At 37.4% G+C, this 12,361-nt stretch overlaps 1 protein-coding gene across 1 annotated transcript; it reads left to right on the top strand.

Annotated features, from left to right (window-relative positions):
* Positions 1 to 2,831: 2,831 nt before the first annotated feature.
* On the top strand, positions 2,832 to 11,000 carry LOC107553514 (microfi brillar-associated protein 3-like). The gene is made up of 2 exons (XM_016235776.1): positions 2,832 to 2,937; positions 8,496 to 11,000. The coding sequence occupies exons 1-2, from the start codon at positions 2,832 to 2,834 to the stop codon at positions 9,380 to 9,382; spliced, it is 993 nt and encodes a 330-aa protein (XP_016091262.1). The 3' UTR covers positions 9,383 to 11,000.
* Positions 11,001 to 12,361: the final 1,361 nt, after the last annotated feature.

The raw sequence follows: 12,361 nt of genomic DNA on the forward strand, positions 1-12,361 counted from the left end.
TCCTATTTTAATTTTTGTTTTGAAAGTATGGTAAAAACTGGTCAAATGTACCAACAATCACATTTAAAAAAATACACTTTTTGATATACCATTAAAAACAAAACAGGTAGCCCATCTGAATTCGGACATTTAGGCTATCCATCTAACAGTAGCCCACCAAAATCTTATTAACAGTAGAAGTTAAATCTTACTGTAGTCTTCAAATCTGGGTACTGTCTTATGTTTTAAAATCACAAAGGGAGTTTGGTCCCATCAGGCTAACGTGACAGTCACGATTCATGCAGCTGTAAGGTTTTCTTTCTCTTTTGTTTTTACTCGCGATCTTTACAACACGCATGACATTACGTATTTCATGGCACACTCGTTTTATGCGTAGTTGGCATCACCTATTGTTGTGGGTGTATTATTGACATGTCAAAGTCTAGACCCTGAACATAAGATGACCGCGATTTTTCAGATGTATTTCCAACAAAAAAACATTGTTTTATATTCGGGACAATACGGTATATACGGTGAAAAACTGTACTGGACATTACATGTATCAGACATTAATATTACGGTAGTATACCGTTTTTGGAAGTGAAAAAGACCGTATAATTTACAGTGAATAACCGTAAATTGACATTCCCAGAATTCCCTGCGTTACATTTAAATTTGATGTTTTTTTGTTGAAATAACTATGTTTCTTCTTAGTTTATTCTTATCAGTTTTGTATATTAGGGTTGTGTGTTACACCTAATGTTGTTAAATGAATGTTTATTGCATTATTTCAGTTTGATGTGTGTTACCGTGATGGTGTTTAGTGTTTGTGTGAATGACGCTGTGCTCCTTCTATAGATGTTAATATTTAAAAGCTGCTTGTGATGGGCTTTGGTTCATCACGTGACTTTCTCATCACCTCCTGCATTTGGTGGTTATCAGTGTATCACAAAGCTACAAAACAGATTTCAGTACCGTGATGGTGTTTAGTGTTTGTGTGAATGACGCTGTGCTCCTTCTATAGATGTTAATATTTAAAAGCTGCTTGTGATGGGCTTTGGTTCATCACGTGACTTTCTCATCACCTCCTGCATTTGGTGGTTATCAGTGTATTATAAAGGTACAAAACAGATTTCAGTACTTCAATAGGTTGGTATATTAACATTATATCAGTTAATGAAATTACGGTATTTAACTGAAAATTTAAGTTAAAACCGTAAAACCTAAAACGTTGGTACCGTATTTTTTATGGTAAAATTCCGGCAACCGGTTTTTTATCGTACATTTTACGGAATTTGTTTACAGTGTACGTATGGTACATAATATATGGAGCACAAAACCAGTCATAAGTCGCTGGGGGATATTTGTAGCGATCGCCAAAAATACAGAGTATGGGTCAAAATGATCGATGTTTCTTTTATGCTAAAAATCATTAGGATATTAAGTAAAGATCATGTTCCATGAAGATATTTAGTAAATTTCCTACCGTAAACATATCAAAACTTGATTTTTGATTAGTAATATGCATTGCTAAGAGCTTCATTTGGACAACTTTATGTTGGATTTTTTTTGCACATCTCAGCCAAATATTGTCCTATCTTAACAAACCATACATCAATGCAAAGCTATTTATTCAGCTTCCAGATGATGTATACATCTCAATTTCGAGAAATGGACCCTTATGACTGGTTTTGTGGTCCATATACTGTAGTATTATACTGTCATTGCTGTGCCTTCTTTAATAAGGAAAATATTTCACATTTACTGTAAATGCAAAACCAGGTAACTGAGGAAATAAACCAAACTGGGAGACGAAGTTAGCTCAAATTCACAACCCATTACTGGAAAACTGGGTCAGCTGAGAGAAAAGGGGAAGAAAGATGGGGGAGGAATAGAAAGCAGACAGGCAGAGATGATAGGAGGGGTTTAAAGACCGAATATAACGCTTTACTCGATCCTGTCTGTCGTATTTCATTCCCAGTACATCATTGTAAGGTCGGTGAATTTCTGAAGAGATGATCATCAGCTCGCAGTCAGTAAGTCGCGGGTAAAAGCAGCCCAGAAACACGACCCGGATCCTCAGTCTTCGCGTCTCCGGACGAACGCTCAGAGATCATAACAGCGGGGACATAATGGTGTGAGTAAGCTATTACGTTATTAATCGCGCAAATATCGCCGAATTTGTAACCGTTTAGCGAAATGCATGAAAAGGAAACGCGGCTGTTTTGGGCTAATGATCAGGCTAGCGGCGTATTCAGCGGTCACGCGACTGTTTTTAACATTCACGTGGAACATGTGTAAGCTTTAGGTGTTAGATTTCATTTCTAAATGTTGAATTGTAGGGTTAAAGCCGCTGAATGTGGAGCACGCTGTATTTTATGCGTCTTCCGTAGCGGATGGTGACCCGCCATATGACAAGGTTAGTTAGCAACACATTTTAACGCGTCAAATATGATTTCGGCCTCAAAACTGTGTGAATATCGCTATCAAACAACATAAACCTGGTCTTGGTTGGTTTATACGTTAATGTTTAGTAAATCTAAAGATTTGTTGCGCGTTGAAGCTTTTAAAAGGGCATTAGGCTAATACGCGCGGGTTACCATTGGATTTAATGTAACGTTACTTCATATTAACACCTATTTATGTCCATTTTTACTTGTTTCGTTTTCTTTCTTCATGAATGCAATAATATTAAGATTGCAAATGGTTTGAATGTGCAGTAAACGTCAAATAGAGATTAAATATGAGAAGTGGCAAAAATTAACACTATTAAATGCCTTTATTTGACTTTTTAACCATTATCCCTGTTGAAAAAACCAGCATATGCTTGTTAGGCATGTTTTGACGCTGGGATGCATAAACCGGCAAATTTAATTGACTGTAATATCGCCGGCGACCCTTTTCCAAACATCCAGTGGTTCAACTCGCACGGACACCTGCTTGATACTAAGAAAAGTGGTACGTGTACTGTAAAAATCACCTTCTGACTCCAATGCATTCTCATATATCGCTGCACCCACACTTGGTCACTTTATACGTTTATTTGATTCTGTAGGTGTAATCCATTTATACTAAATATAAATCTGATCTACTGTTCCCGTACTATACACACGTCATGTAGTTGAGTTTGCTTCCATTATATAATCGCGTATGGCAGGTAGTGCTCAGTTTAGTCATTGCTCCAAGTGTAAAGACGTCCTGATGGGTTTGTGATGTGTACAACAAAACGAATAATTTCATTATTACAACCATTTAAGGGTTTACATTAGCATTCAAAAGTTTTGGGTCTTTTTTTGTACCTTCTCACCAAAGTTGCATTAATTTGATATAAAATACAGTAATAATGTGAAATATTATTACAATTTAATAAAAGAAAAAAGTGTGAAGTTGAACTTCATTTTAACTATCGTTAATCTGTTGTGGAGTACTAACTACTTCCTGAAAGACTACCAGCACTCGTAAAAATAAGCAGCACTTTGGCCTAGATTACATCAGCTGAAGGAATGTATCATTACATGTTGTTCATTCACAATAAGACCAGGATTTCACATTATGAAACTAAATATAGTACATTTTAATTTCATACTATTGACTTTGCACAGCTAATAGCCAGCAGTTAAAGATCAAGTTATTTGACTTTACTTACAAAATGCATTGCTGAATTGTTTCATAAAGGTCCGATTTAAAGACCTCAGGTTGCTGCCAGTAAGTAATGCGTTGGTGAACTGGGGCCAAAATGGAGTTATTGGCTTGGAGTTTATAAATTCCCATCAGCACTTTAAACACAGGCGACTTGTGCATTATGTATGTGCGTCCTTTAGACAAGGTGGATGGTTTAAGAGTTTCTGCACAAACAAGGCAGAAACTGAGCTTGGATCAGGGTCTTTATGTAAATGCATGTCTGTGGGTTATACAAAGTCAATTAATTTAGCATGGCTGCATTGTTCACGGAACTATGTTTTGCACTTTCATCTTGAGGAACTGGGTTTACAAAAAAAGGTGTTTACATGCACCAGCTATTTTGGAAGCATGTTTAGTCATGTCTTCAACTACGTTCCCAATTTGGTGGAAAGGTCGTAAATTTGCACACCTAGATGTTTGCCTTTTTCACTTTGCATGTAACCTCCTTTATTACAATTTTTTATTTTGTTGTAATGGAAGATGTCTTTCTCACATTTTTTTTAGTTTATTACGTCTGGATGCATATTGCCTAGAGAAATGGGAAGCATTTGTTCTGGTATCTTGATTGTGATCTGGCACGGACTAATGTGATTGACTTTTATGAAACTGTTTATGAGATAGCAGGTTGCTATTTTCAGCAGATGGGTTAATTGCTGGATTTAATCATTTGTCAGGTTACTGGCATCAGATCTAGATCTCATATCTTAGGAGATCATATTAAGAAACTAGTTATCCATGAGCAGAACTGCAGGTTTCGCTTGGCGTTATTTTAGCGCTTATTGCTTTTGGCTGATCAGAAATTATGATTACAAAGTCTACACGCATTTCTTCACATGTTTTTTGTATAGCCAATCACAGATAGACACTACTGTTTTCATTTGACTTTTTTTTTTTTCTGTGCTATTTTATGCCGGAATTAATTATTTTCCATAAACGACCCTAATTGCACGTAAAACAAACAGTGGTTGGTCACTTATGAGTTGATCAAACTCTCTCTTCATATCTAATGGTGCATTTCAAGTGCATTCCCTCCTTGGGAAGTCGTAATTTCAACCTCAGGTGCGTTCAGATCAGGTTTTTTATTTTATTTTATTACTGCTCTAAATTGAACTTGAACTAAATTGTACTTGCAATTTAGACAGTTTTATTGTAAAAGAGAATTTTTTTTAAAAATTAATTTACAATTTTACCATTTATACAGATGCTTTATCCATTGCTTTCACCATGTTTTCTCACTGACACACCCCCAACTCGTAAAGTTGGGTAATTTGCGATAAATTTACCACTTTTTTTTTTTTTTTGTGTGCTGGGTGAATTTTATCAAAAATTATTTTGCCCCTCTAAATTGTTGGGGTTTTCCAATTTATACAAATTTTCATAATACAATTCAAAAATATTATTTATTTCCAATCGATCTACAGTTTTCTCCCCATTCTCTAAGAAAATTGAATTGATGGCTCTATCTGTTTGTATTTTAATTCTCCACGCTAGCAGTTTTCCTGATTTTTTTATTTATAAGAACTGTTTTAGCCACATTCAGTTCTTAGATATTTTACTACTAGTTATTTCATTATATTTGGCTTTTAGTAAACAAAGTTCTTTCTGCTTTGCAGGGTCATTATTGCTAAACAGATGCTGTTCCAGTTTTCTAATTGTGCCTGATAAATTTTGGATCTATATCTTGTATAACTTAATATCTTCCCTCAAATATATGCCTTGAAGGCCTCCCATTTAACTGAGGCACTCGTCTGATTTGTAGCGACTAAAAAGTATAGGGTCTATTTTATTATCCAGAAATTTTACAAAATCATGATCAAGAAGCCAACTTGCTTGAAATCGAAATCTGGGAAGGGGGGGGAGTACAAGATTCTTTTTGGATTGTAAACGTAATAGGAGCATGATCGGACAATAGGATACTATCATACCAACTTTTACCTACCTTCGCCACCAAACCATTAGAAATTAGAAAATAATCTATTCTTGAAAATGTTTTATGTATTTGAAAAGCATGAATATTCTTTCTTGCTTGGATTGAGATGCCTCCAAATCTCAACTAAATTTAAATCAGTCATATACTTCAAAATAGTTTTTTTGGACTGTTGATGGGTACTATCTACTCCTGAAGAACGATCATACTCTGGGTTTAGTACACAATTAAAATCTCCTCCAATTAAATAATTTCCGGGATATGCTGATATAGTGAAAAAGAAATTCTGAAAAAAGGAAGGGTCATCTACATTAGGAGCGTATATGCTTATTAAATTAATATGACGTCAAAATTACACCATTAAGAATTATGTATCTCCCTAAGGGGTCTATATATTGCCATTTTAGCTGAAATGGAACGGACTTATGTATAAGAATCATGACTCCTCTGGCTCGAGAGGTGACAGATGCATTGAAAACTTGTCCTGGCCATCTCTTAGTGACTCTACTAATATCTTTTAATGAGTTTCTTGTAGAAAGATTGTTTGATTTCATTCGTTTCAGTCGACCTAGTACTTTAAGTTTAACCAAATTATTTAGTCCTCTTATATTCCAGCTACAAATATTTATCTCCGAGTTATTAACCATTTACCTACTTGTATAACCATGTAGATGCAGCTGTGCCTGGGCGTACGATATAGAATATAGAACAGAAGGAGAAAAGAAGGAAAAGGAGAAAAAAAACAAGCTTACATAAACAACCCCCTGCCATCCCACCCCACCTGCATTCCCCCAAATGGAAAGCATAATAATCCCCCTTACAATGAACTTTGGTTATGAAACATGTTTGATATGGAGCAACATTTAGCAAGCCTGCTCTCATTACTGTCAGCCCCGGGCTCGCTACCCAATGAAGAACATAACTGGGCCATGAATTTTATACTAAATCCCACCCTATAGAACATCCGCCTAGTTTAGATTGACTCGTGTGCATCTATTCATGAACTTGTTTACTCGTATAAATGAAAATGTTGGAGAAAGAAAAAAACCATTTAAACTATACATTTAAACCAGCAAGGTGATTAGCCGAAATATTCCGGTTCTGCTAGAATATAATCAATTTCAATTCCACACAAAATTTAAACAACTTGAACATAGAAATTATAGGGTATCCTTGACTTTGCAAACTAAACACAGAGTTCAAGTCCTTATGAGTCCACACTTACTTGTGTTAGTGTTTAAGCAGTGGTACGTATTGACTGAACAAAGTCATCCGCCTCAGCGACAGATTGAAAGACATGACGCTGGCCGTCGTGCGTGACTATCAGGTGCGCTGGGTAAAGCATCCCGTATCGAATTTCCATGTCTCTTAAGTTGTGCCTTTACTCCATCAAACTGTTGCTGTCGTTGGCGTGTCTCAGCTGATAGATTTGGAAAAAAGTCCTTCATTTTCCTAGCCACCCTCCAAGCCTTCTCCCTGTCCTGGCAATTCAGGAACTTCATCACGATCACTCTTGGAGTTGACGGGCGGTTCGGGTTAACTTGTCCTACGCGGTGCGCTCGTTCGATGACCGGTGGAGATCTGAACTCATCCTTCAGAATCGTGGGAATAAATTCTCAATGAAGGCACTTCCTCTGTCCTCCAAATCCTGTACCTTGTTTCGTAGAAATTCTGTTGTTTCTTCCGAGTTTTTTAACTTTGTGTTGAAGGGCTGAGACGTCCTCTTCAGTTTGTGCGATCCTCTCTTCAGCCTCTCCTATTCTTTGCGCTTGTGACAGTAGATCTGATTTTATGCCGTTTATAGCGTCCGTGGTGTCAGTGAATTGTCTCGAACAATCGGCTTTCAAAGACTGAACCGCACGTAGGATATTGCCGTTTGTGTCCTCGTTATTTTCACTCTGTGGCTCGGCTAGCTTCTTTTTAAAATTTATTTACAATTTTACCATTTATACAGATGCTTTATCCATTGCTTTCACCATGTTTTCTCACTGACACACCCCCAACTCGTAAAGTTGGGTAATTTACGATAAATTTACCACTTTTTTTTTTTTGTGTGCTGGGTAAAGCATCCCGTATTGAAATTCATGAGCTTCATACCATACGCAAATAGAATTTCTAAGGAAAGGATTGGGTAGATTTTTTTTAGTATTTTAACTGAAGAAGAATAAAGATACATATGTAATGGAATTGTTAATTCCATTTTTTTCCATATCTATCCATGCAGGAGGGTCTATTTCTATGAAGTAATACATAGCCGAACATAATGGAGCTGCCCAATAATAAAGTTTCATATTTGGTACTTTAAGTCCCCCCCTATCATATGGTAAATAAAGTAGGGACAGGCGTAACTGAGGATGCTTGTTATTCCATATAAACCTTATGAACACTTTCTTGAGTGTGCTAGCTTCTTGCTAGCTAGCACCTTGCCTTCCTCCTCCATCTGCCCAGACGGATTCGGATGCTGTGCAGGTTTGGTGGTTTTGGGTGGCATTTTGTCCCGCCAAACTTCAAAGTGTTTTCAAACACTTATTATATGAGTTCTAGCCTTTCTGAAAGAGTTAAAAACGAATATTCAGCAGCGAGCCCGATTCAAGCGACTTATCAGCTGCACGTCATAACCAGAAGTCAAATTTACCACTCTTAATTAAACTTTGGTGACATTCATGTAGATTTAACTCTTAAATACGATCTTGACTTGAACGCACCATAAGACGACAATTATTGGCCAGAATATACTGAAAAATGGAGTAGACTATGCCAAAAGTCAAAGATTTTTATGAATTTTTAATAACATAATTTTGTTCTTTCCAGTCTTTGGATTTCACTCAAGTTTACTCAATCTGTTTTTAATGGAAAAAAAGAAACTTTCAGCCTTCAATAAGTGATTTTTCTCTGTCTTTTTCTGCAGATGGTAAATGGTGGATTCTGGACAACGGCGTCCTCAACATCACCAGCATCACGTTTGCAGACCGCGGCAAATACACGTGCATGGCCTACAACGCGCACGGCAAGGCCAACTGCACGGTGACGCTGCGCGTGGTCTTCACCAACGGAGATATGGGTGTGTACTACATGGTGGTGTGTCTGGTGACGTTTACCATCATCATGATTCTGAACATCACTCGCCTTTGCATGATGAGCAGCCATCTGAAGAAAACCGAGAAGGCCATCAACGACTTCTTCCGCACGGAAGGTGCGGAAAAGCTCCAAAAGGCCTTCGAGATCGCGAAGCGAATTCCTATCATTACCTCTGCAAAAACGCTGGAGCTGGCGAAGGTCACGCAGTTCAAGACCATGGAGTTTGCGCGCTACATCGAGGAGCTAGCACGTAGCATACCGCTCCCGCCGCTGATCATGAACTGCCGCACCTTCATGGAGGAGATCCTCGAGGTCGTCGGCGTAGAGGAAATGAGACACACTTTTGTCCGACAAGCACCTGAGAATTACGGTGGGGTGGCTGCTGGCACTTCCGATGACGTTTTCACTATATTGCGCGAAAGAGAGCGGGCGAGGGAGAGGGAGCGCAGCGATTCTCCCGCCGTGGACTCGGACGACGCGTCGCTTCACGAGCAGCCTCAGCACATGGCCATTCAGGTTTCGATTCATCCGCCGTTAGCTGCAGCAGGATGCTGTAACGAGGAAGCTCCGCCTCTTTCCAAAATAGTCTCCTCTCCGTCCCCATTGGCTCAGCTGCCTCTGGAGGCGGAGTCTGAGGAGAAGGAAAACAAGGAGGAGTCTGTACAAGTAGGTGGTGCTGCACAGAAAACCCAAGTCATTTATGAAAGCCATGTGTAATATCCTGAAGGAAGGATAATGACCTCGCTATGCATTTTCTTTGGGAACTTAAAGGTCAAGATTTGTTTTTCTTCTCAGAAGTTGCTTTCTATTAGTCATCTTAGGAAAGATGAAGAATAGATGCATTTGTGTTTGGGTGAATCTCGCAAAACTCATATTGCTGGGTCATATTTTACCTTGGGGGGGAGAGGAATTGTATTTTGCGGTAAAGAAAATAAAGCCCATTTTCCATAGTTTCTGCAATGCGTTGTGATATTTTAATGAAGTTAACCCTCCATCTTTAGAAGCTATTGTAATTCATAAAATGTTCTCATTACTGTACAATTAAAAATATATTTTTAAAATTTTAAATGCTCAATATTCCTTCAGTTATACATCTTGGTTTGTATTTGTGACGGCTGAATTGAATTTAGGTTGATTTCAATTAAAACTGAACAGAATAATTGTTAGTACTTTTGCGATTATATAAAAATATTCGCATTACTGTGTATTTACATAAAAAAAAATTTTATTATTGTTATTTTGCATGACCGTAATGTGATTTTAAAGGCAAAATTTGCCTAAAATGATATCACCACAATCCCCCAAAATTATTAATAGTCCTAAAAATGGTTTATTTTATGCAATTTTTTTTCTTCTTTGAATTTTGGGGTAAAATATAGCCTTGTCATTTCTTTGTGAGATTGACCTGTGTAAGTTATATTTCCCATGACAATGAATACTCATGCTGAATGTATTTTGGGCGAAGTTCTCTATTTATTTAGAAAATCCAGGTTTGCTCACGATTAATTTTTTTCACAGTTTCCAGAAACTAGGGCTCTTGAGGGATACAAAGCTCACATCTCACGTCTTAATCATCAGACATATAGTTAGGTTGGATTTAGTTACGGATTATCCATTTCACGAATGAAAGAGAACGTACGACTGATTAATACATTTGGCTGAAATTACACCGTTTTGAGGCTGAAGTGCATTTTTCATTCCATAGAAATCCCACATCTTTGAAAATATTTCAGAAGCGATGTGCACAGTAGTTTCTAAGATCTCGCTCCCTCTTGTAATGCATGAAGAATGCATGTGGATCTGTCTTCAGTGCTGGACTCGGCGAGACTAAACGTTTGTTTGTGTGATCCTGTCTGCTATGTGTTATTTATCATCGGAGTCGGGTAAACTCGGCATCGACGCTTTGAATAGCATTGTAGAAATTTCACTTTGAGATTACGAGGCATTTTATTCCGTCGAGTTTCCACTGGAGTCTTCATACTGTTACTGTAATCAATGATCGTATTATTACCGTACTAGTAAATATTACTTTTGATTTCAGACGCACAGCTAGGTTTCTTTCTTTCGAGTCTTTTTGAGGGTTCAACAGAGAGTTCTTTATAACGGAGCCACGATAATAATGTTTAATCTCTTCTGATGTCCGAAACGCTTCTTAAAAAGGCTCACCTTTTAGTTTCAGTGCAAACAAGTTAGAGTTCTTCTTTTCTTTGGGCTCTAAATCCAGAGTAACCTAGCAGTCCGCTGCACTGCTGATATAGCTAGACGGGTTAAGCGCTAGTCATTACGAATGTTCCTGTTTTAGAAGTAGTGAAATAAAGCTGCTGTGTACCCATGATTCCCTGTGTGTCTTCATTCACTCGGATCTTTTGAGAAGCCTTTGTATCATCAAAATTGCATTACTCTTTGTAGGCACTTGTTGATCTTTTGCAGATCATTTTATGCTGTTTGAAGAACAACGTCTAGTGTTTTTCCTCTCGTGTCTTCTCCACTCAATCGTTAGAACTATATTGACTAAGCAGATTTTGAAGTTAGCGTTCAAATAAGTTGTTTTCAGTTCACAATGCATGAAATGGTGTTGTAAGTAGGGATGCACGATATATCGGCCACCATATCGGTATCGGCTGATAAATGCTAATTTTTTCTGTTATCGGTATCGGCCTGATAGGAAAATTTGGCCGATATCTTAAAGCCGATAAATAATGCATTATTTCCTTCAGAGACACTTCAGATGCGCGCTATTCGTTTGCAGCCTTTGTGCAATTGTACATTGTAATATTGTGTTTATTTGATGTATATCTGATTTATCTCATATAGAATGCGTTTGGTTAAGTTAAAAGAGCGCTTCAGTTTACCGGTGATCATCTTTAGCTCAGCACACGCAGCTCAAACAGCAGTGCACAACATTAATAACTATGATTGGGAATGTCGTGTATATAACATTCTAATGAGAATGACTGTGAATTCTTTGGGTTTAGTTGCTGTGTTTCAGCGCGTTGTTATGGGAAGAGCGCATCCACAACAGGATCACACATTCTGACTATAGCACGCAATAACTGCATAATTTTGTACATATATAAGTTGTAATATTATGTTTATGTTGTATTAATATTAATCCCAGGATGCATTTCCTTGAGTTAAATAAGCTGCCAGCAAAACGCTTCAGTTTACCATGTTCATTCAGCTCTTCAGCTTCAGCACGTGCAGCTCAAACGGCTGCTGTTTAAAACAGTGGTATTAATTTGTTACTTTTTCAAAATCATTGATACATTATTAATAACAACAACCACTTGTATTTTTCTCTTATTATTTTCATCAACAATATGGTTTAGTAATTAAAATCATTTAATTATTGTCCGTGCAGAGGCTATTCCGTTTTATTGATCTATGGCGCATTCATTTTGATTCTTTACACGTGTAATGATGTCCAGTGACTAGTTTGCATTATGCATAATTTTATTTATTTGTAAGACTTTTTTATGACTAAATTTGGTAATGGGAGAGTAAAAATATTGTTTAAACGTACACCGTTCAAACTAGGCTGCTTATGTTGAAGTGTTTGGGATGTGGCTTTTAATGATGAGACCTTTTTTGTAATCAGGCTCTCAAAAAGTATATAACAATTTGGATATAGATTTATCGGCCAACATATCGGTTACCGGCTTTCAAAAATAAAGAATAATCAGTTATCGGTATCGG

The sequence above is a fragment of the Sinocyclocheilus grahami genome, unplaced genomic scaffold (genome assembly GCF_001515645.1).
Source record: "Sinocyclocheilus grahami isolate Dianchi unplaced genomic scaffold, SAMN03320097.WGS_v1.1 scaffold474.1, whole genome shotgun sequence".
NCBI lineage: Eukaryota > Metazoa > Chordata > Actinopteri > Cypriniformes > Cyprinidae > Sinocyclocheilus > Sinocyclocheilus grahami.